We start from the raw sequence: 21,791 nt of genomic DNA on the forward strand, positions 1-21,791 counted from the left end.
CATAGACAGAGGGCACAAGACCCAATTGAATAGGAAGGGATGATACTTAAAAGGTGAAATTAAGAGGTGAGAGAGGAATATAATGAGAGGAGATGGGGAGAGACAGAATGGGGTAAACTATCTCATATAGAAGAGGCAAGGGAAAATGGTTACAAAGGAGAGGAAGAATAGGAAGGCAAAAGGGAATGGGTCAACCTTATTCTCATTGAATTTGGCTCAGGGAGGGCATGAAATACACACTAAATAGGGTATCTCATCCTACAGGAAAGTAGGGGGGAAGGGAATGAGAGGGGAGATGATGGAAAGGAAGGCAGGCTGGGGGGGAGGGAATTTGGAAGCACTCACTTTTGAAAAGGGATGGGATCAAAGTAGAGAATAGAACAAGTGGGAGGTGGGATAGGAGGGAGGGAAATATAGTCATTCTTTTACAATATATCTACTATGTTAATGTTTTGCATTAGCCGCACATGTACAACCTATACTGAACTGCTTATCTTCCCAGTAAGGGTGGGTGACAAGGGAGGAAGTGAATGAATCTGGAATTCAAAGTTTTAAAATCAAATGTTTAAATATATATATACTATTATTAATACTATTTTACATGAAATTGGGAAGTAAAATAAACAGGCACTGGGGCATAGAGATCCACCATGCGCTACTGGAAAAGTCGAAGGGGGTATGGGAGAAGATATGGGAGAGAGCAGATTGGAGGAGGGGATATCCTGTGGGATTACTATTTTGGGGGGGTGGGTAGGGGAAAAATGGGGAGAAAATTTGTAACTCAAAATCTGGAGGAAATGAATGATGTAAATCAGAAGCTAATAAAGCATTTGAAAAACGAAGAAAAAAAACAGTTCACTGGGGGCAGGGAAACAAAGGGAGCAAAGGCCATCCAACAAAACCTGATTGCAGACTGTGGAAAAATTAGTTGAGATACAGAGACAACTCCCTTCTGCTATTACAATGATAGCTAAGAGGTCACTAAAAAGATAGACATTGCATGGCTGAATCTTTGCTCTTCCTCCTCCTTTCACCTCCCCCACCAAATCCATCTGACTACATGAGGCACTTTCTCTACCTGGAGTATGAGTCTCCCCAGGGATTGCTCCCTTCTCTCTCCTACAATATTCACTCAGAGAGGAGACCCGAGTCTCAAACTCTATTCTTTTGCTAATTTTTAACATCCTAATTAAATGTGTTGCTTTAAAAATATATGCTCTTGGTATTGCCTGCTAGCAAACCAAGTTTAGATGATTTTAGAAATTTGGACAGAAGCCTGAGGGACTCAGGTGCACTTATTTCCAAAATACCCCCGTAATGGGTAATCCCAGCAATCCATGGGACCTCCAGAGTGGAGTGCAAAGCAGAGAAGGTCAGCAAAATCTTACTGATGAACATGACTGGTCAGCGCCACCCTTTAGGCTGAAGGGCCCCGACAGACAGCATGTTTTACCAGGCTTCCACAGACACCAGGCACTCACCCACAGTGGGCACAGTTGAAGTGGTCTGCATGGTAAGAGTCATTCTTGAACATTAAGGGCTGCTCATCAATTATCAGGTGACACTTCTGACAGATGTACTTGCCCAGGCCCTTGGCTTTCTCTCGGTTGTGGCAGGGTCTGCACAGGTGCCTGAGAGAAGAAGGAAGAGAGGAAAATCAAACATCAACAGTCACCATCTTCTCCGGAGGCCCCACCCCCTACCAGTTTATGTCTTGTCTTCTAGGCCTTCCCCAGAATCACTGGCACCTGAAACACCTAGGAAATGACCATCATGGTGCAAGGGAAAGATGACTGGATTTGGAGCCAGAGGACCTGGGTTCACAAGAGGTTGTCGTGTAACTTCTCTAGGACTTTGTTTCCCTCTTTGTAAAATGAAGAGGTTGGACTGGACATCCCCTACAAAGGTTTCTTTCAGCTCTAAATCTTTGATTCTATTCCAAGCCCTGATGCCACAGATTTGAATAATGCATTTGCTTCCTTATGGATCTGGAAGAAGTCCAAACCAAGTGCAGTCTTTCCTCCTTCCTTTGGAGGCTTGGTAAAGGTGGGATGTGTTTATACTTCCATAGATACTTCCTGTTCCTCAAGATCAGCAAACCCAGAACTGGAAACTTATTACATGTCTTTATAATAAAAATTATTTTTAAGGTATATAAATATGCAAAAAGGAAATACACAGAATGAGAACAGTAGAAGCAAATAAGGGATAATGGAAAAACTTCCATTTTTCAAATTGTAAATAGTTTTTGAATATTGCTTCATTTTTACACCAATTTCAAAAGTCAAATAGAAAAATGTCCATTTAAAACCTCCACACTTAAGAAGTCCTTAAAGAACTCTGATGATCTCAAAATGGTTTCTAACACTTTTCAGTGTGAAACAACAGCTGTCTCCCCTACATGTGGGAGAAAAAAATCAGTGTGAACATCTGATAACTTAGTGGGTAGGAGTTTAAATTCTGGGTTATTTAACCCTAAGCAATATTTTGCAAAGGGTTCTTCCAGAAACACCCTTACCCTGCACCCTCCTCCACTGGGCCTAGTTGGACTGTGGCTCCAAGTACGTGTATGTGTGCGCGCACAAGCACGCATGTAGAACCTTCCTCACTTTCTATAGACTTACTTCCTAGCATCCAACTACTACAAGTAACATCAGGCAGAAAGGGTGTCCCTGAGACATTGTAAGACTAGTCATGAAATTCCTAAAGAATCACCTCCACCATGTTATTCTACTGATCAAGAACTATATTGGTTGACAATAGCCTATGCCACCGAGTTTAAACTCCTCTACCTATTTTTCAGCATCTAGGTGGTGCAGTGGATATAGCTCTGGACCTGGAGTCAGGAAGACCTGAGTTCAAATGTGACCTCAGAAACTAGCTGTGTGACCCTGGGCAAGTCATTTAACCCTTTTTACCTCAGTTTCCTCATCTGTAAAATGAGCTGGAGAAGGAAATGGAAAACCACTTCAGTATCTTTGTCAAGAAAACCCAAAATGGGGTCACAAAGAGTAGGATATGACTAAAATGACTCACAACACCACCTATTTTTCAAAATCTATAATAAGATGGCCCCATCCCACTTAAACAGCCTCAACTGCTATCTAGCCTAACCCACCATCTAAAACATGACTTCTTAATCTGGGGACTGTAGAGATACACATTTCAATAGGTATATAGATATAGATATACCCACAGGCACTAATAAATATTTCAATATAATTGATTTCCTATATATATAATTTTATATAATTTACATATCTCCTATATAATTTTATTTTATACATTTAAAAATATTAGTCTGGGAAGAGGTCTATAAGCTTCACTGGACTGGCAAAGGAGTCCATGACACAAAAAAAGGTTACGAGCTACAGACCTGTGAAAGAAAGGAGAATGAAGCATTTATCAAGTGCCTACTGTGTACCAGGAGCTGGGCTAAGCACTTTACAAGTATTCTCTCATTTGATCCTCACAAAAGCCCTGAGTGACAGGTGCTATTGTTATCCCCGCTGTACAGCTGGGGAAACTGAGGCAAATATCATTTAAATGGTTTTACCACAGTCCCACAACTAGTGATTATCTGAGGCTGGATTCAAATCCAGGTCTTCCTGACTCTGGGCTCAGGGCTCTCCCCATTGCACCACCTGGCTGCCCCTAGCAATGAAGGCTTCTAGCAAGGAGGTGCCCACTGCTCCCCAAGGACCCCATTCCACCTCTGGATAACCTGCTGGGCGGGCATTCCTTACCTCAGCCCTAAAGTTGCCTCTTTGTAACTAATGTTCCTTGTCTCTAGTTCTCCCTCATACAGCCAAGTAGATGGCCAACCTCTTCCCTCTTACATTACAGACTTCACATTCTTAAAAGGTGGTTGTCATGCCTCCTTTAAGTCTCCTTGAGGCAAAATATTCTCAGCTGCTTCAACTGAACATCATAGCAAGTCATCTCAAGGCCCTTCATCTTGTTTACGTCCACTAGATGCTCTCAAGCTTATTTAATGCCTTTCCTAAAGAGAAGCACCCAGAAGCAAACCCAATAATCTATCAAAGAATAAACATTTCTTAAACACCTGTGTGCTAGGCACTGAAGATACAAAAAGAGGCAAAAGGCAGTCCCTACCCTCTTGCATGCATGCATATATACATACATATACATGTGTATAAAATGCTATTTGCAGGATAAATAGGGAATAATTAACACAGGGAAGGCACTAGAATTAAGAGGCATTGGGAACGCCTTCCTGTAAAAGATGGGATTTTAACTGGGACTTAAAGGAAGCCAGGGAAGTCAGATTTGCTGTGACCAATGGAGAGTACAACAGCTCTACTCACCTCTTTAGTCCTGATAAACACAATGTCTTTCTTAATGTCAACCCCTTAATGTCAAGAGGCTCGCCTCTTGGACTCAGGCTCAGCATGCAGTTCACACAGGCCTTCAGGTGCTACTCAACCTGCTTTCACTATTGCCTGTACATACCTGTTGTCTTTGAAACAACATATCAGTTGTTTCAGTTGTGTCTGACTCTCCGTGACCCCATTTGGCAAAGATACTGGAGTGGTTTGCCATTTCCTTCTCCAGCTCATTTTACAGATGAGGGAACTGAACAGGGTTAAGTGACTTGCCCAGAGTCACACAACTAGTCAGTGTCTGAGGTTGAACTCAGGTCCTCCTGACTCCAGGGCTGGCACTACCTACTGTCGCCTAGTTGCCCTGACCATGCAACCCAAAAGATACTAAATAGCTAGGTTTTTAGTAGCAGGCAGCATGACATAATGCCCAAATTTAGAATCAAAAGACTTGAGTTTGGATGCTGGCTCTGTACTAACCTACTATGTGATCTTAAGCAAATCATGTAACCTCTACAAGTCTCAGTTTCCTCTCTGCAAATTAAAAAAAATTAACGATGCAGTTAGGTGTGATGATATATAAGGTATACTAGTATGGAAGGTAGTATAGTATAACATATCCCTGACTCTGGAGTCAGGAGACCTGAGTCCAAACACCGCCACACTTATTACTTGTGTAACATTGGGCAAGTGCCTGGGTCTTAGTTACCTCAGCTGTCAATTTTAGTTGCTGGGCAGGATGGCCTCTGAGAGCGCTTTCACCTCTAGAGCCATGATCCTATGGCCAAGTGATGTCCATTCTCAATTTCAGACCTTTTACCTAAGTTACTCCCTCTACCTACCTGGTCCCCATCCTCCCTTCTCTGCCTGTCCAAACCCAACTGTCCTTCTACCCAGCTTAAAGCCTTTCTCTTCCATAAAATGTCAACCTTCGGTGATTGCTAGCCTTTTTCTAAACTCCTATGTATTTATTGTCCCCCACCCCACAATTCAGCCCTTAATCACATGCTAATAATAATTACCACATAGTTACTTAATAATCACGTTGTTCTGTTATTGTTTCAAGTATGTACGTCACATCAAAGCCCTTGGAGATAAGATCCATTTCTCTTGTATCCACACAGGACCAGGTACATAACAGACGCTCATTACCGCTTTTATTGATTGATTGACGGCTGTTTATGGAATTACAGAAAGTGTCCAGCAGGGGTCACTAACAGAGGGGCTAACTCCCTGGTCTCTTTCACAAAGAATTTTTCTACCTTCTGTCTGTGAGCACTTATTGCTAGCATTTCCATGTCCGTACGCAGACACCTGAACGCCTTCAACAATATAAAAATAGAAACAAAAGACTCTGAATAACAGGAAAACAATTATACTTTCATATTGCTAGGGGTGATGTTCAATGCTGTTCTCTGGTCCTTATCCTGGATTTGGGGAGAAAGCTTTAAAATTTAATCTATATTGAAATGTTTGGGATGGGGGAGGGGGTTGGTTAAATTTAGAATAATTTTTCACAAATTTAGTCTTGCCCTTAGAATAAAGAAGGAAAGAATTTACTTGAGCTTGGTTTGGATTTAAAACTCTTGTAGGCTTGATAAATGGAGTGGAATTGTTTTACTGATCATCTGTGTGGCCAGAGGGAAGAGAAAGTCTTGGTCAAGAAAACAACCCTTGGGTGAATTAGAAAATCACTCCCCCCCCCCTCACACACACACCCCTTCAACCACATCTAAAACACAGTCCCTGCCCTCTCCACCCTCCCAAGATGTTACCAAAGAGAGAGTTATGACAGAGAAACTCCTGGTGCTCACTTTATGGGTCATCCTGTTTCTCTAAAACGGGGACTCCCAGACTGAGCCCACGTTGCCTGTCAAGGGTAGACAGCACCCTATTATTAGGAAGTATGCAGCTGTGCTCATCTCCAGATAAAGGCATCGATTTTATTTAACTACGCTTAGTGGAGGCTAATTATACAGGGCAGGACACAAGAACCCTACAGCAACTGTCCTCAAAGAGTCCCCTCTCATTTGACCAAACAAGGGCCCTTCAGCTTTTCCCACTGACTTGACTATTATCACCCCCTCCCCATTCACAAACTCTTCTGCTGTCCCATAGACCCCCTCTATTGGCTGCCAAGTGCAGTCTTAGAAGAACAGACTCGTTGCCATGGTAGCCAGCCCCTTTGCCCCCCATTCCTACTATTATGGAATGATCCCATTCTGAAATGTCCTGTTGTGTCTATTAATACCAGCCAGATTCACCCCCTCGGCCCATCCCCCAACCTCTCTACCTCTGCTACAATAATCACAGACTCAAGAAAATCCAAGACTGGGGGTTCAGAAAGGATTTGGCTCTGGGGGCGTGAGGGGGAGGCGGGGAACACAGTGGAATATTCATAAATATTAGAAAAGCAGGAGGAGCTCCCCTTCTTGACAAGGGGTTCTACAGGGATGAAGCCTGTCTTTCATAGAGGGGAATGGGCCCCCCTCTCTTCCCTCTCTTGCTCCCTCCCTCCCTGCAGCGTGAAGGAGTTGCTAATACCCAGTCCGAGCTAACTGCCTTCTTTATATACGAGGGCTCCCTCCTCCAACCCTCACTAAGCCTACAGCTGACCCTTCTGCTGCAATTCCCTAAGGACCCTCCAGCTGACTTCACTTTGCCCTTATCTTCTCCCTGATTTGCCGGCATCAGAGAAATATACTGGACCCCACTCCCGAGCCTTTTCCTTCTTCCCTGGGAACTGTGAGAGGTAAGGGGACTAACAGAAAGAGGGAAACCCTACCCCCAATTCAAAGAAATCAGACTGTCAAAGCTTGAAGAAAAAAATCAGGGGTGTAAGGGAACCATAAATTATTGATGATATAAAAGACTAATTTCCTAAGCAAAACAAAGTATAAACTGGTATGGAAATTCCACTTTAGTTGTGATCTCTTTTTTCCCTAATAGATGCTTTGTAAAGTTTAAACTCGTGGTTTTCTGAATTTTAACCTGACATACCCAAACTATTTCTTGCAGAACTGGTTCTTGGCCAGACTTTTAATTAACAGGCTACCTCACCTCCAGATCTAACTTTATTTATCCCTTGGGCTGGCAGCAAGCCTAGATGCATTCCACAGATCCAGAGGAACATCTGTGGAAACCTGTGCAGATTTTTCATCCTTCCACATCTCCTCGCTTTAAAATGTAAGAATGAGGTGTTTGGGGAAATGCTCATCTTAAAAAAATTTTTAAAAGCCTTGTCTTCCCCAACTTAAGTGATCACTTCAAGAGTGATGTCACTGAAGTGTGAAACTGATTTCATTTTGAGTCAACCTGATTTTGTAGCATTCAAAATCCCAAATTACAGTCCGGCCTCTCGTGACTGCTGGTAGCCTTGGAAGGCAACAATTGCTTCAAGAACCAATTCTTTCATTGCAAAGCCCACCCAAGCAGATGCTGTGCATTTACACAAATGCTTTAGAAAGCAAAAATGTTCCTTAAATGTAGACTTTCCTAAGAGCCTTTCCTTCTCCTTTCTGCCTGAGTAATGCCAAACAACCACAAGGTGGCTGTCAGGTTCAAGCAGTTCCTCCTGTGACCTTACTTAGATTTTCATCAAATAAAACCATTGCCTTTGGGGATCAACATGGACTAGCCATCCAAGCCCTAGAACTGGACCTCAGTGCTAATTCCAAACTCTAATTCTTAATTTAGCAGTTTCCTGATCTGGAAATGAGATTCATAAAATTTACTCATCCTTTAGGGATGTAATTAACTACCTGAGAAATTCACTCTTTCATTGTTCATGATTTCCAAGTCATTTGAAATTGGGAAGGAAGCCAGGACAAAGGGCTGGAATACTCTACCATATGACAGGGTGCAGTCACTCCTTGGCTGCTTTCCTGGTTCTACCACAGTCAGGCAGAGGGATGGACCAGATGACCTCCCAAGGCCTTTCACAAGCTATGTAACCTTGGCAAGGGTTTGAACAAATTAACCTCTCCACGTCTCAGCTTTCCAGTCTTGGAAGCAGGAATAATATAAATAATACCCAATTTCCAGACTAATATGAATGCTTCTTTGGTCATCTCATCTAAAAGATTTAAACCTAACCATTTATTTGACAATTGTTTTAGAAATCTGTTTTATTTTATTTATTTATTTATTTATTTTGCATTTTGCATTTTGCTTTTTGAAGGGGGGAAGGCAGGGCAACTGGGGTTAAGTGACTTGCCCAAGGTCACAAGGCTAGCTTTGTGTTAAGTGTCTGAGACCGAATTTGAACTCAGGTCCTCCTGACTCCAGGGCCAGTGCTCTATTCACTGCTCTACCGATCCATACCAGGACTCTATTTTACACTGTTCTCTTTTCATTTATGTTTTCTCTACCACCCACTCCCCTCCTGCAGAAGTTCTACTCCTGATGTCTTAGCATGGTGGGGAGATGACCCCGTGTTTTTACAGGCCATTGTAAGTGAAATGTCAACTCTAACAGGTGTTAGACCTGCTTCGAGCATGGGACAGTATGTCTGCCACCCAAAGATTAGACTAACTAGGTCCAGAAAGACTCACTATCGGAATGCTGATTACCAGATAGATCTGTCCATTTTTCCTTCCTTCTTTCCTCCCTTCCTTCTTTTCTTCTTTCCTTCCTTCCTTTTTTTCCTTCTTTCCTTCCTTCCTCCCTTCCTTCCTTTTTTCCTTCTTTCCTTCCTTCCTTCATTCCTTCCTTCCTTCCTTCCTTCCCTCCCTCCTTTCTTCCTTCCAACAGCTATAACAACTCATAATAGCTCTTTACAAAAGCATCAGTGGAGAGGAGTACCCACCCATAATTGATCTTGGATCTCTGAAGCATGCCCCACCTTTTTGTAAAGTATTGTTATTGATACATTTTATTTTTACATCACCTATACTCCCAAATATATCCTTTCCTGCTCTTCCTCCCAGAGAGCCATCCCTAATGACAAAGAATAAAAAAGAAGAGGGGGGAAAAAAGCAATAATGGCAAAATTAACCAATGTTACATCTAAAAAAGTCTGACATTTTGATTCTTACAAAACTGCAGTCTCTCCACCACCTCTGCAAAAAAGGGAGGGAAGAATTTTCTCATAACATGAATCATGTCTTATAGCCACCTAGATTATAAATATCTTTTTTTTTAAAGCAATTGGGGTTAAATAACTTGCTCAAGGTTACACAGCCAGTTATTTCTGGGTATGGTACTAAGTGTCAGAGCCTGGATTCTATCCCCAGGTCATCCTGACACTGGGGCCGGTGCTCTTACTCACTGAGCCACCTGGCCACCCCTGATTATAAATATCTTGAGGACAGGGACTATTTTCTAACATCATTATTACCAATTATAGAGCTGTGGTACAGTGGATACAGCTCTAGACCTAGAGACCTGAGTTGAAATCTTGCCTCAGAAACTTACTAGCAGTGGCACTCTGAGCAAGTCACTTAACTGTTGCCTGCCTCAGTTTCCAATTATGTAAAATAAGTATAATAATAGCACCTACCTCCCAGGGTTGTCATGAGGATAAATGAGATAATATTTGTAACAAACCTTAAAACATTATATAAATGCTAAACAATAGTAGTAGGAAAAATAATAATAAAAATTAATGTGAGCATTAAATAATATATTATCTATAGAATAATTCACTCTTAGGGCCATGTGATATAATGGATACAGAGCTGGCCTCAGTGTCAGGAAGACCTTATTTCAAGTACCACCTTGAGACATACAGGCTGTGTGACCTTAGTTAAGTCACTTAACTTTTCATTATCCCAAGTAATGCTCTAAAACTAATAAAGAGTAGATACAGAGTGGAGGGAGTTTCCTAGGCATTTCTAATGCCAATTTAAAAAAAACAATAACCAAATAATTCTAAAGACAAGGAACATTAGAAAACTCTTATGCTGGAGTTCAAAGCAGAACAATTAGTAACAAATTAATTCACTCGCTCGCTCTTGCTCGCTCTCGCTCTTTCTCTCTCTCTCTTCTTCTTTCCCTCTCTCCCTCTCTCCATAGAAGCTGGGGAAAATGGGGGATGGTGATCCTGAATTACATTGTTATTTTAAGGCACGGTCTCAAGTCAGGAGCAAGGCCTCTTGGTGATTTCCTGTTCCATCCTTTCATTTTTGTCATTTCCCTTTCAGATTGTACCATCACATACATAGCTGTCTCCAGAACATGTGTTTTCCTGAACTCCCTAGTTCTGACTTAGGGATCCTTTAAGGGATATTTCTTCCCTTTTATAAACAATGTCTTTCTGGCATCTGCCAACTCATTGTGTGACCTTAGGCAAAACAACAAATTCCTGTAGACCTGAATTCCCACACCTGCAAAAAAAAAAAAAAAAAAAAAAGATGATAGGTCTTTGAACTGAAAGAAAGGGGCCTTGAAGAACTGTCAGTCTAAGGGACCTTGGAGAGCACTTCGTCTACCAGTAGTGAGTAGGAAGACCTAGCTTTGAACTCAAGTTCTGATTGCCATTCAGAGCTCTTCTCCTCTCTCCAGAAAATGTCTAAAGTCCTTTGGAATGGCAATATTCTATAACTCCATGTCTAAGTCTAAGCAACATGCAGAGGAAAGGCAAATCCTCTGTAGGAGCTCAGAAGAATTTTTATTTCCTCAAAGCTATTGATACTCTACGTAAAAAACGTTGTCCTACACAGCACAAGTTAAGGCACGTTGTTGGACAAAATTGAAGCAAGACTGGTAGTTTCGTTCCCAGTACCTTTTCACATCCCTTTTTTTGGAGCTGCCCCCCCTTTACCACCCTGAACACCCATGGTGGAAAGGGTGCAGGAGGGTGGGAATTTCACCTCCTAAAATTTCCACCCTCCAAAATGATTCCTTCCTACTTCTCTTCCCATCAAAATTCCCATAGATTTATTGGCCTAATCTCACCCATCTTCAAGAAAGTCACATCATTAAACTAAATCACACTAAGTTGTAAATGGCTTAATGAATGAATCAATGGGGCTGGGGTGGAGGGAAGAAGTTAAAAAATGGCCAGGAACTGAATTTTATGCCTATGTCAATCCAAAGAAATAAATCAGTAAGGATAAATTTCAAGTACCCTGGCAGGCTAATAAGGAGATGGGGGAGACAGATATTTGGGGCAGAGGGGTCTTCCTGGCACCTGTAAAATCACACCAGGTAGGCACCTGCCTGTTTCCCATACATGCAAATTTACATTTGTTCTACTGATCAGCTACATAAGTGCCTTGAGCTATTTCCCCTCTATCACACAGCACCTTCTTCTTCTTCTCCTTCTCCTCTTCCCCCTCCTCTGCCTCCTCTTCCTCCTTCTCTCTCTCATTCTCTCTCTCTCTCTCCCTCTCTCTCGCTCGCTCGCTCGCTCTTGCTCGCTCTCGCTCTTTCTCTCTCTCTCTTCTTCTTTCCCTCTCTCCCTCTCTCCATACCAAGATGAGGCCCAAGGAACAGCCTACATGAAGGTACTACTGAGAAGGTTTACTTGCTGGTAAAACATCATAACACTTTCCAAACACTTTCCTCTCAGCCCAGGCTCTTGATTATCCATGCCTCCACTCACCTCCATTATGATCAATGGGATTTTACTGCAAACATAAATGTTATAAATAGACCCAGAGGTATGCAAGGCCACAATCAGAAATGCAGAAGTCCTACTCATTTAATCTTTCATACATTCACATAGTGAATTAGATATGAAATGATTAGAGCAGGAGGCTCATATCTGGAATGTTTGGTCCCCCAAAGGGGAATCAGAAAGCTGGGCAATATCTCAGAGTACAGCCAGACAGTAGCAATTAATAATCACAAGCATTTAAAAGGGAAAAAATCCACTCTCTCATCAGAAAGCTAATAGGGGTCGGCAGCTGGACCACTTCTGGTGGGTACAGTGGTCCAAAAGCAGAGACTCAGGCTGTTCCCAGGCCTCTTTTTCTGTTTCTCCCAGCTTACTAAAAAGCTTGATTTTTGAGTGACTAGGAAGAAGGAAGTAGTGGGGGTGTAGTAAGTAGTGTGGGGGTGAGTCTGGAATCTAATCCTCCTTCCCTGCTCTGTTTATTTTGCTTCTTTGGAGTCCTGAAGTCAAAATTCAGGAGTGAGTCATTCAGTGAAGGAAGTGTGAGGTTAGTCTTTCCAATGGCATCTTTCTGAGTCACTCTTGTCTAGAACTCAGCCCAAAGAGAAGTGATCTGTAAGGAAGTCTTATCTCAGCCATAGCTCCTTTTTCAGGAAGGTGAGGGGCTGCTGTTTTAGTAGGTTTGATTTTAGATGTCGATTCCTAGAATAGGAAGCAATGTAGTGAGTTCACTGAGAGTATTCAATGGGTGACCACCTATTGCAGATACCGGGGTGGGATGCAAGTATTGTCTCTTGATTAGGCAAAAGTTGGACAAGATGACCTCCATGATTTTTTCCAACTTCAAGGCCCTCTATAAACCATGGAGATTGTTTAGTTCCATCTCCAGAAAGAGCAATTAGGACTCAGGGAGGGTAAGTCAGTTTCCTATGGCAAGCCTGAAGCATGGCCAAGAGTAGAACTGAGGGCCCCTGGGTCCCAAGGGATACACTGTGTTGACTTGATGTGGAGTTTTGACAGCTGTAGCCTCAAGCTTCCAGCCCATCCACTAAAACACTGGCTGGATATGACTTGTGCAATGGATTCCACTTTCATAAGAGAAGCATAGGTGATAACTTTCTAATTGGTTTTTAGTATCTCACAGACACATAGACTTTTGATGTTCAAAAAAACTTTGTTAATCCCTTTTTGATAAGGACTGTTTTTCAGTCCCTAGACAAGTCAGGTCTTAGTGGTTAGAAAAGAAATTGTCTATCTAATTTTTTTTAAATCTATAGTACAGTCTATTTTGTTGCCTCAGACAAATTGTTAAAAATCTATGGCATGGAGGCGGCCAGGTGGCTCAGTGAGTAAGATCACCAGCTCCAGTGTCAGGATGACCTGGGGATCAAATCTGGGCTCAGATACTCAGCACCCACCCAGAAACACCTGGCCGTGTAACCTTGAGCAAGTTACTTAACCCCAATTGCTTAAAAAAAAAATCTATGGCATATCCTCCATGTCAGTGGGTCAATCAACATTTACTCCGTGCCTACTAAATATACATAAATATATATACTTAACGCTGTGCTAAGAGCTATGTACAGCATTGTCTACATGTCAGCTGTTGTTTTTGTTATTTCTGTCATTACAGCTGTGCTACAAGAGCCAATATATGCTCGGGGATGTCCCTAGGCTGAGATCACTGGCCACCACCCCATGTTACTGTCGGGTAGAAAACTGGGGGAAGGGTAGGTCTTGCTGTCAACACACAAATACAAAAATGTGATCCCATATGTCCTCTGTCCAAATGATTCCGTGAGCTTCCTACTTCCTCCAAGTACTCAGTAGTTGGCCAGGCTGTCTCTCATGCCTCGCAGCATCCTTCCTACATGTCCCCAATGCTTGTGTGTGGCACTGCTGCTCCCCTGGAGCCCCATATTCGCTCTTCTCTTGAGAGCTTCTTCTCCTTTATCTTGATTCATTCTCTGCCGACTTTGTAACTTTCTTAGGATTCAGGAAAATTACCACTGAGCTAGAAGGGGCACGAACTGGGCAGCAAAGAAGCCTAATAAAAATCAAAAGGATGACCTCTAGGGCATCTGGTACTTTGCTCAAAGTGCCTTCTACTCCTTGCCATCGGATGCACTTTGAGTATCGTATAAATAAGAGTTGTCTATAAAAATGTTCCAGGTTCTCCATTCTCTCCTCAAATCTCCCAAGTCACGGTGGTTTATCCATGCCTCTCCTGTGCACTGATCATTTTCTAATTCGTATCAATGATCATTTTTGCGCTTATCTCATCTCTCTACTAAGCAGATAAGCTCACTAAAAACAGAGACATCTCCGCCCCACCAGCACCTCACATGGGGCCTTGCACACAGTAGGTGCTCAATAAAAGGATGTTAAACTCAACCTCCTTTTATACTAACTCTCCTTTTGTGTTCTCATAATCACAGTTCTACTCAGTTAAATTTCTAAACATTACCATAAACTACAGTAATGTGTTTTTAATGGAAAGCCAGCTGTCTACATGAACATGAGTGATTATTGATGGGATCAAGGACTGTTCCTTTAGGAATATTCATACTGAATTAATGAAGCATATGGCAGACCTTCAAAGTGAACCTTTGCTTTCTTTGATTAATGGAAACTAAGAATTTTCAGCCTATAAATTTTAAGTGTAATCTTTCTTTTTGGCTATAAAGACAAATGTTCACAGTACTGGGCTGTGCTCCATGCTGCAAAGAATATGAAGATGCAAGTAGCACTGGAATCTTTTCTGAAAGCAGGAGTGATAATGGATAGATCTTAGATGGATGATAGATAACATGGTTAGGTGAATTCTATGCTAGTCAGTTGACCAGACCCAAGGAGTTGTCATTAATGAATGAATCCACATTACAAATGGGTCCATAGCTTGTAGGGAGGTCTCCAGGAGAGTTTCTCAGTGAATCTGTCTTTGGCACTATACTATTTGACATTTTTTTTTTATCAGTGACTTAGATGAAGGCATATATGCAGATTTATCAGATGCATAGATAACACCAACTTGGGAAGGGAGTAGCTAATGCATTGGATGACAGATTCCAAAAGGTCTCTACCGGTTAGAATAATGAACTTAATCTGATATGATTAAATTGAATCAGGAAAATTGTAAAGATTGTGCATTGGTTTCAAAAATCAACTTCACCAGTATAGGATATGAAATGTGATTAGACAACAGCACATATGAAAAATATCTGAGGGGGATAGCTAAGTGGTGCAGTGAATAGAGCACTGGCCCTCCTGGAGTCAGGATGACCTGAGTTCAAATCTGACCTCAGACACCTGACACTTAACCTAGCTGTGTGACCGTGGGCAAGTCACTTAACCCCAATTGCCTTGCCTTCCCCCCTCCAAAATATATATATTTTGGAGGAGAGAAGGCAAGGCATAACTAAAACACACACACACACACACACACATATATATATATATATATATATATATATATATATATAATGTTTTAGTTAAGTTCAATATGTATTAACAGTGTGGAAGAAGTCTGAGACAGTCTCATTCTGTAATAGAAAAGACATATCATGTTCATAATTAAGAAGATGGTGGTCTTTCTATACTCTACCCTAGAGTACTATGTCATATCAGAAATCTTGTGTTGGCTTTTAGTTACCACATTTTAAGAAGGAAGGTGACAAGCTAGAAAGTATCAGAGAGGTGACTAGAATGATAAGGAAATCAGAGAAGTATGTCCTATATGAGAATTGGTGCTGTGCCGGGCGGGGTAGGGGTTTGGAGTGTCAGACCATAATTGCTATATTCAAGTATTTGGAGAGTTGTCTGGTGGAAGATACTAGTTAGTTCTGCTTAGTTCCAGAGGGCAGAACAGAGAGCAGTACATGATGCAAAGAGATTCCATCCAGATATAAGAATAGCTTTCCTAATAATCAGAGCTATCTCGAAATGAAATGTGCGGCCCTGGTAGATCAGAGTGTTCCCCTTTATGAGAGGTGTTCAGATTGAAGCTGAATGGCCCTTTATCAAAGATGTTGTAGATAGAATTTCTTTTCAGGTATGATTAGATGACACCTGAGGTCCCATCTTACTTGGATTCTGTGATTCTCTACAAAGCATTCATCTAAGACAGGGGTAGGGAACCTGCAGCCACACTTGAGGACCTAGAGGGCCACATGTGTCCTCGAGGACGCAAGTTCCCCACCCCTGACTAAGACAAGGGTTCTTAATCTGATGTCTATAAACTTTTAAAACATATTTTGTTAACTATTCCAATGATTGTCTTCCTTTCTAATCCTATGTATTTTATACATATAAAATGAGCTTCAACAGATAGTCAAGGGGACCCATGACAACAAAAAGGTTAAGGACCCGCCCTCAAGGATCTCTCCCATAATCTTCTTTTATCCTCACAACAACCCTGTGAAATTGGCATGGCAGGGTATTATTGTCCCCATTTTAACCTGAGCCTCTAGTGACTTGTTCTAGGTACCAGAACTCGTGAGTGACCCAGCCGAGACTCAAGTCATTTCTAATTTGTCTCCCTGGACTTCTTCCCACTCACCATTAGGGCTCTCAGAATGGCCTCTTAGATAATGTGTTATAAGGAAAGAATATAACTTGGTCATACTCTCTGTATCCTTCTGTGTCACAACTGCCATCTTGGTGATTTGGTAGCCTCTTTTTTTTTTTTTTTTTGCTTTTTGGAGGGGGGAAGGCAGGGCAATTGTCATTAAGTGACTTGCCCAAGGTCACATGGCTAGTAAGTGTTAAGTGTCTGAGGCCGGATTTGAACTCAGGTCCTCCTGACTCTAGGGCTGGTGCTCCATTTACTGGGGCACCTAGCCACCCCTTTTTTTCTTTTTTTTTTTTTTGATTTGGAAGTCTCTTGGAGAAAGTTCACTGGGATTAACTGGAATTTTCCTGGAGATAATAGATTAATATTTAATTTATAGCAGCACTATGTAGATAGAGACAAATGTCTCTTCAGGGAAGAAAGAATGATGGATAGCTTTCATTCTTGCTCCCCCAAAAAAAATTGGAGGAAGGGTTATATTCTAATCATAGCACATACTAATTATTTTTCATATAAACATGTGATATAGAAATAGGCAATAGCATTATTGGAGTTATTTATGTTTATGTGTGAGAACTGCCCTATACCGTCATCTGTAAGATTCATGTCATTTGTAGGTCTGACCACCTAATTTAGTAGCTAAAGCCCTTTGGGTGAGGCTCAAGATGACTCTTCTTTTACCCTGAGTTTTGTTACATCAAAGTTATATTGAGGTTACATATACTGTATAAATGTATACAGTACGTAACTACGTGGAACAGTAGATAGAGCACTGAATCTAGAGTCAGGAAGACCTGAATTCAAATCCAGTCTCAGACACTAAGTGCCTGTGATTTTGACCAAATCTCTTAATTTTTGTTTGCCTCAATTTCCTTATCTGTAAAATGAGGAAAACAGCACCTACCTTCCAGGACTGTTGTGAGCATCAAAGAAGAGATATTTGTAATATGCTTAGCACAATGTCTGGCACATTTATAAATATAAATTTATAAACATGAAGTAGGCACTTTATAAATGCTATTTGTTGTGATGAAGTTCCTTAAATTTTAAGGTCCCAACAGTATCACACTGGACTTTTTTATTCCTATAATAAAAAACGATTTTGAGAGGATTTCCCCAGAATATCAGAGTTGAAAGGGATCTTTGAGGTCATGAGGCCATCCCTCTAATTTTACAGACACTGAAGCTGAGGCTGGTGACTAAGCTAAGCAGAGCCAGAATTCGAGGTGTTCTGACTCTCGGGGCAAGTGTTCTTTCCACTATTTCATGCTGCCTCCTTCTCTCAAAACCAGATTGAGGCTCTCCCTTGGAAATGCCTCACCCCCTCCCCCACAAATGGGTCCAGGTGCTCAGAGGAATGACTTCTATCATACAGACTGTAACCTGCTGCTTTGACAGCAGCCATCAGAGTAGGGACATGTGGGAGAAGCCGAGGCAAATCTCACAGAAGAAATTGGGTCTTTGACAGGTTTCACTGTACTTAACATTCTGGCATTAAGTGAGAGTGCTAATGCCATGACTGGCCCTTTTCTCCTTCTGGAAGTGGATTTGGGAAGGAGAGGAGGGTGATACTTGGGGGGGAGACCAGAAGAGGTTGAGAATTTTAACTTAGGAGTTCAGAAATACAGACAGAGTGTTATACCTGGCAACAACTTTGAAATGTTATGTGCTTTCCTGAAAGCCTGGCACAGCTCTTTAAAGCCACTCCATTCTTGTCCACCCCACACCCCCCTGCCCCATACAATTTCCACTCAGGACAAGTCATACAGCTAACATCACAGGAGTCTGCAGGCTCTAGTGCTGTACTCTTGGTGATAGAACACTATACATAAACTGAGTCAGGAAGGCTTGGGTTCAATTTTGGCCTCTGATGCTTACAGTGAGACCTTGGGGAAGTCACTTAACTTCTCCAGGACGCAATTCCTTCATCTTTAAAAGGGAGATAATAAAAAACGACTACTTTTCTGAGTTGTTGTGAGGACCAAGTGAGATAATATTTGTATAACACTTAGTAGGCACTATATAAATGCTATGTTACTATTATTATTGTTATCTGTAAAATAAGAGGGCTGGACTTGGTGACCTAAGGGTGTTTACAGCTCTAAATTTATAATCTTTGAACAAATATCCTGATGCATATGTACTACAAGGTGGTTGATGGTGCCCTCAGCCTTCTCTTCTTCTCTCTCTGAACTCTTGCATGGTCATGTCATTACCATCCATGGATTCAATTATCATCTCTATGTAAATGACTACAAAATGTACATATCCAGCCCTCCCCAATCTCCAGTCCCTCTTCTCCAAATGCTAGCTAGACATCTCTGTCTGGATATTCCACAGCCATTCTTCAGATTCAACATGTGCAAAACAAAAATCATTACAGGCACCCCATTCTTTCAGTCACCCAGGTTTGTGGCCTCAGAGGTCATCCTTAACATTTTTTTGTTGTTGTTCAGTCCTATCCATCTCTTCATGACCCCATTTGGGGTTTCCTTGGTAAAGATACCAGAGGGGTTTGCCTTTTTCTTCTCCAGCTCATTTTATAGATGAGGAAACTGAGACAAACAGGCTTAAGTGACTTGTCCAAGGTCACACAGCTAGTAAGTGTCTGAAGCTGGATTTTAACTCAGGAAGATGAGCCTTCCTGGTTCCCAACCCAAAGAGCCACTTAGCTCCTTAATATTTTATTTTCACTTAACTTCCATATCCAATCTGTTGTTAACTGTATCTCAACACTACCTTTTACATCCAACCCCTTCACGCCATTCACACAACAGGACCTAATTCAGGCCCTTATCTCCTCTTGTCTAAACACTTGTAACAGCCTCCTAATTAATCTTTCTGCTTATAATTTTCCCCTTCTCCAATCCATCTTCCACACAGCTGCTAAATTGACATTTTCAAGGCATAAGTCTGACCACATCACTCTGTAAGCTCCCTGAGGGCAAGGATGAGTTCACTTGTGTTTATATACATACATATATAAGCATGTATATAATATATATTTCTTACTAGAAGCAGGCTTAGATGCAGTGATGATGATGATGATATTGATGGTGTTCCTTTTAAATTTTTTTTTAATTTTTTTTAAATTCTTTTTTAATTGATGGTGTTCCTGTTAAGGTCCATCAACCTCTCAATACTAACACACCAGATATTTTTGTTCTTATAATAAAAAACTATTTTAAGAGGAATTTTTCAGAATGTCAGAGTTAAAAGGGATCGCATGAGCCCAACCCTCTAAAAGAATACACACACATATAGGTACATATATATACATACACATACATACATACATATCTCACAGTACCTGGCACATATTAAGCACTTCATAAATGCTCCTGGGCAGCTAGGTGGCGAAGTGAATAGAGCACCAACCCTGGAGTCAGGAGGAACTGAGTTCAAATCCGACCTCAGACACTAGACACACTTACTAACTGTGTGACCTTGGGCTAGTCACTTAACCCCAATTGCCTTGCCTTCCCCCCTCCAAAAACAAAACAAAACAAATAAATGCTCACTAATTGATCTGGTAGCCTGGTTTTAAATGAAGGGTGTTTTCAGCAAACTTCTAGAGACTTATATAATGCTATTTTGAATCTGCACATACATTATACAGCTCTAGAGGAGCTTACTATGTAATATCAAGGGGCTTCATAGAAAATATATATAGCCGGGGGGTGGAATCCAGTTAGGACTTTTTTGTTTCGGGGTTTTTTTCTGGTTTTGGGGGGGTGTTGTTTTGTTTTTTGCTTTTTGGAGGGGGGGAGGGCAGGGCAATTGGAGTTAAGTGACTAGCCCAAGGTCACACAGTTAGTAAGTGTGTCTAGTGTCTGAGGTCGGATTTGAACTCAGTTCCTCCTGACTCCAGGGTCAGTGCTCTATTCACTTCACCACTTAGCGTCCCCAAGACTTTTTTTTTTGCTTTGTCCCAATTCTGACAAGTCCAATCCCAACAGGACTTTTGAATCCAAGATAACTTGGAAAGTTATGTTGTCAGAAAGGAGCTAGTTCTTTTCTCTAGTTTCTTTTTTTTTCTCATTCTAATCTTGGGAGAGGCAGCTGAGGTATGCCAAGCAAATGAGACAATGTGGGTGTAGTTTTGTAAACGGATGAACTAATGGTACAGAAAGTGGCCACACTTGATTGCAAGAACAGATGAGTTCTTCTGCATCCCAGCCAATGACTGCCTGGGAGACTCTGGGTGTTCTAGGAGCCTGGAAGGGCTGCCTTTCACCCGCTTGTCTCCCTAATGGTGAAAAGCTACTGAAATGCCTTCTCAGAATGGACAAGGGCAGGACTTTATTATCATTAAACTGCTTGCTGGAAATCATAAAGATGTTGTTATCAGCTGAGAGAGTGTTTTTATGTCCTGAATAGCAGCCATCAGGACAGTGATAACTTTTCTAATAAACTAAGAAAACATTGACAAAAACAATAATTATTTCTGCTATTTATATATCACTTTAAGATGTTTCTAAAGTGCTTTAATACATTATCTCGTTCGATTCTCACAATGAAAGCATGAAGTAAGTACTACAGGGCTTTATAATACCCATTTTACAGATGAGGAAACTGAAGTTGAGGGAGATTATAAAACGTGCCCAGAGTCACATGGCTGGGAAGTGTAGGAGGTAGAATTACCACTCAAGTCTTCCTGATTTCAAGTCTAATGTTCTAGCCTCAATGCCACAGAAGATCCTGAAGAATAAGTTTGCTAACAGTAATGTCAGGTTTAACTAACTTTAATAGCATAAACATGCTAGTTAGCTATTTGTTGCTGTTCAATCATGTTCAATTCCTCATGACCTCATGGACATGCCAATGAGGTTTTATTGGCAAACGAACTGGAATGGTTTGTCACTTCCTTCTTCTATGGATTAAGGCAAACAGAGGTTAAGTGACTTACCCAATGTCACACAACTAGTAAGTATCTGAGGCCACATTTGAACTCAGGTCTTCCTGACTCCAGGCCCAGTGTTCTATCCCCTGAGCCACCTAACTGCCTGGTTAGCTATAACAGGTATTACATTCCCAAATAACAGTAATCAACTTTCTTTCAACAGATCCAAAGGATCTCTTGTTGACAATGAGCTCTGGAGAGAACTGGCAGAACCTGGTCTGTAGTCAGAAAAATATAAGCTGGGAAAATTTGTCTTAAGTAGATCCTTTAACCTAAATGAATTAAAAGGAAGAAGAAAACAAGCTTAGTCTTTCTTTCTCTTTCTTTCTTTTCTTTCTTTCTTTCTTCCTTCCTCCTTCCTTCCTCCTTCCTTCCTCTCTCTCTCTCTCTCTCTCTCTCTCTCTCTCTCTCTCTCTC

The 21,791-nt window shown here is 41.4% G+C and overlaps 1 protein-coding gene across 4 annotated transcripts in view; it reads right to left on the bottom strand.

The window, feature by feature from the left end:
* The window catches only part of LIMS2 (LIM zinc finger domain containing 2), a 98,839-nt gene that overhangs the window by 18,175 nt on the left and 58,873 nt on the right, over window positions 1–21,791 (bottom strand). For all 4 annotated transcript variants that reach the window (XR_011163395.1, XM_069063328.1, XM_069063327.1 and 1 more), the window contains exon 5: window positions 1,482–1,631. Coding sequence is in view for 3 of the 4 variants with exons in the window: in XM_069063328.1 (XP_068919429.1) it covers window positions 1,482–1,631 (150 nt within the window). In the remaining variant the exon portion in view is untranslated. The remainder of the gene's footprint in view (window positions 1–1,481; window positions 1,632–21,791) is intronic.

The sequence above is a fragment of the Petaurus breviceps genome, unplaced genomic scaffold, assembly GCF_028583685.1.
Source record: "Petaurus breviceps papuanus isolate PSGF00001 unplaced genomic scaffold, PetGlider_PUasm1.0 90556, whole genome shotgun sequence".
NCBI lineage: Eukaryota > Metazoa > Chordata > Mammalia > Diprotodontia > Petauridae > Petaurus > Petaurus breviceps.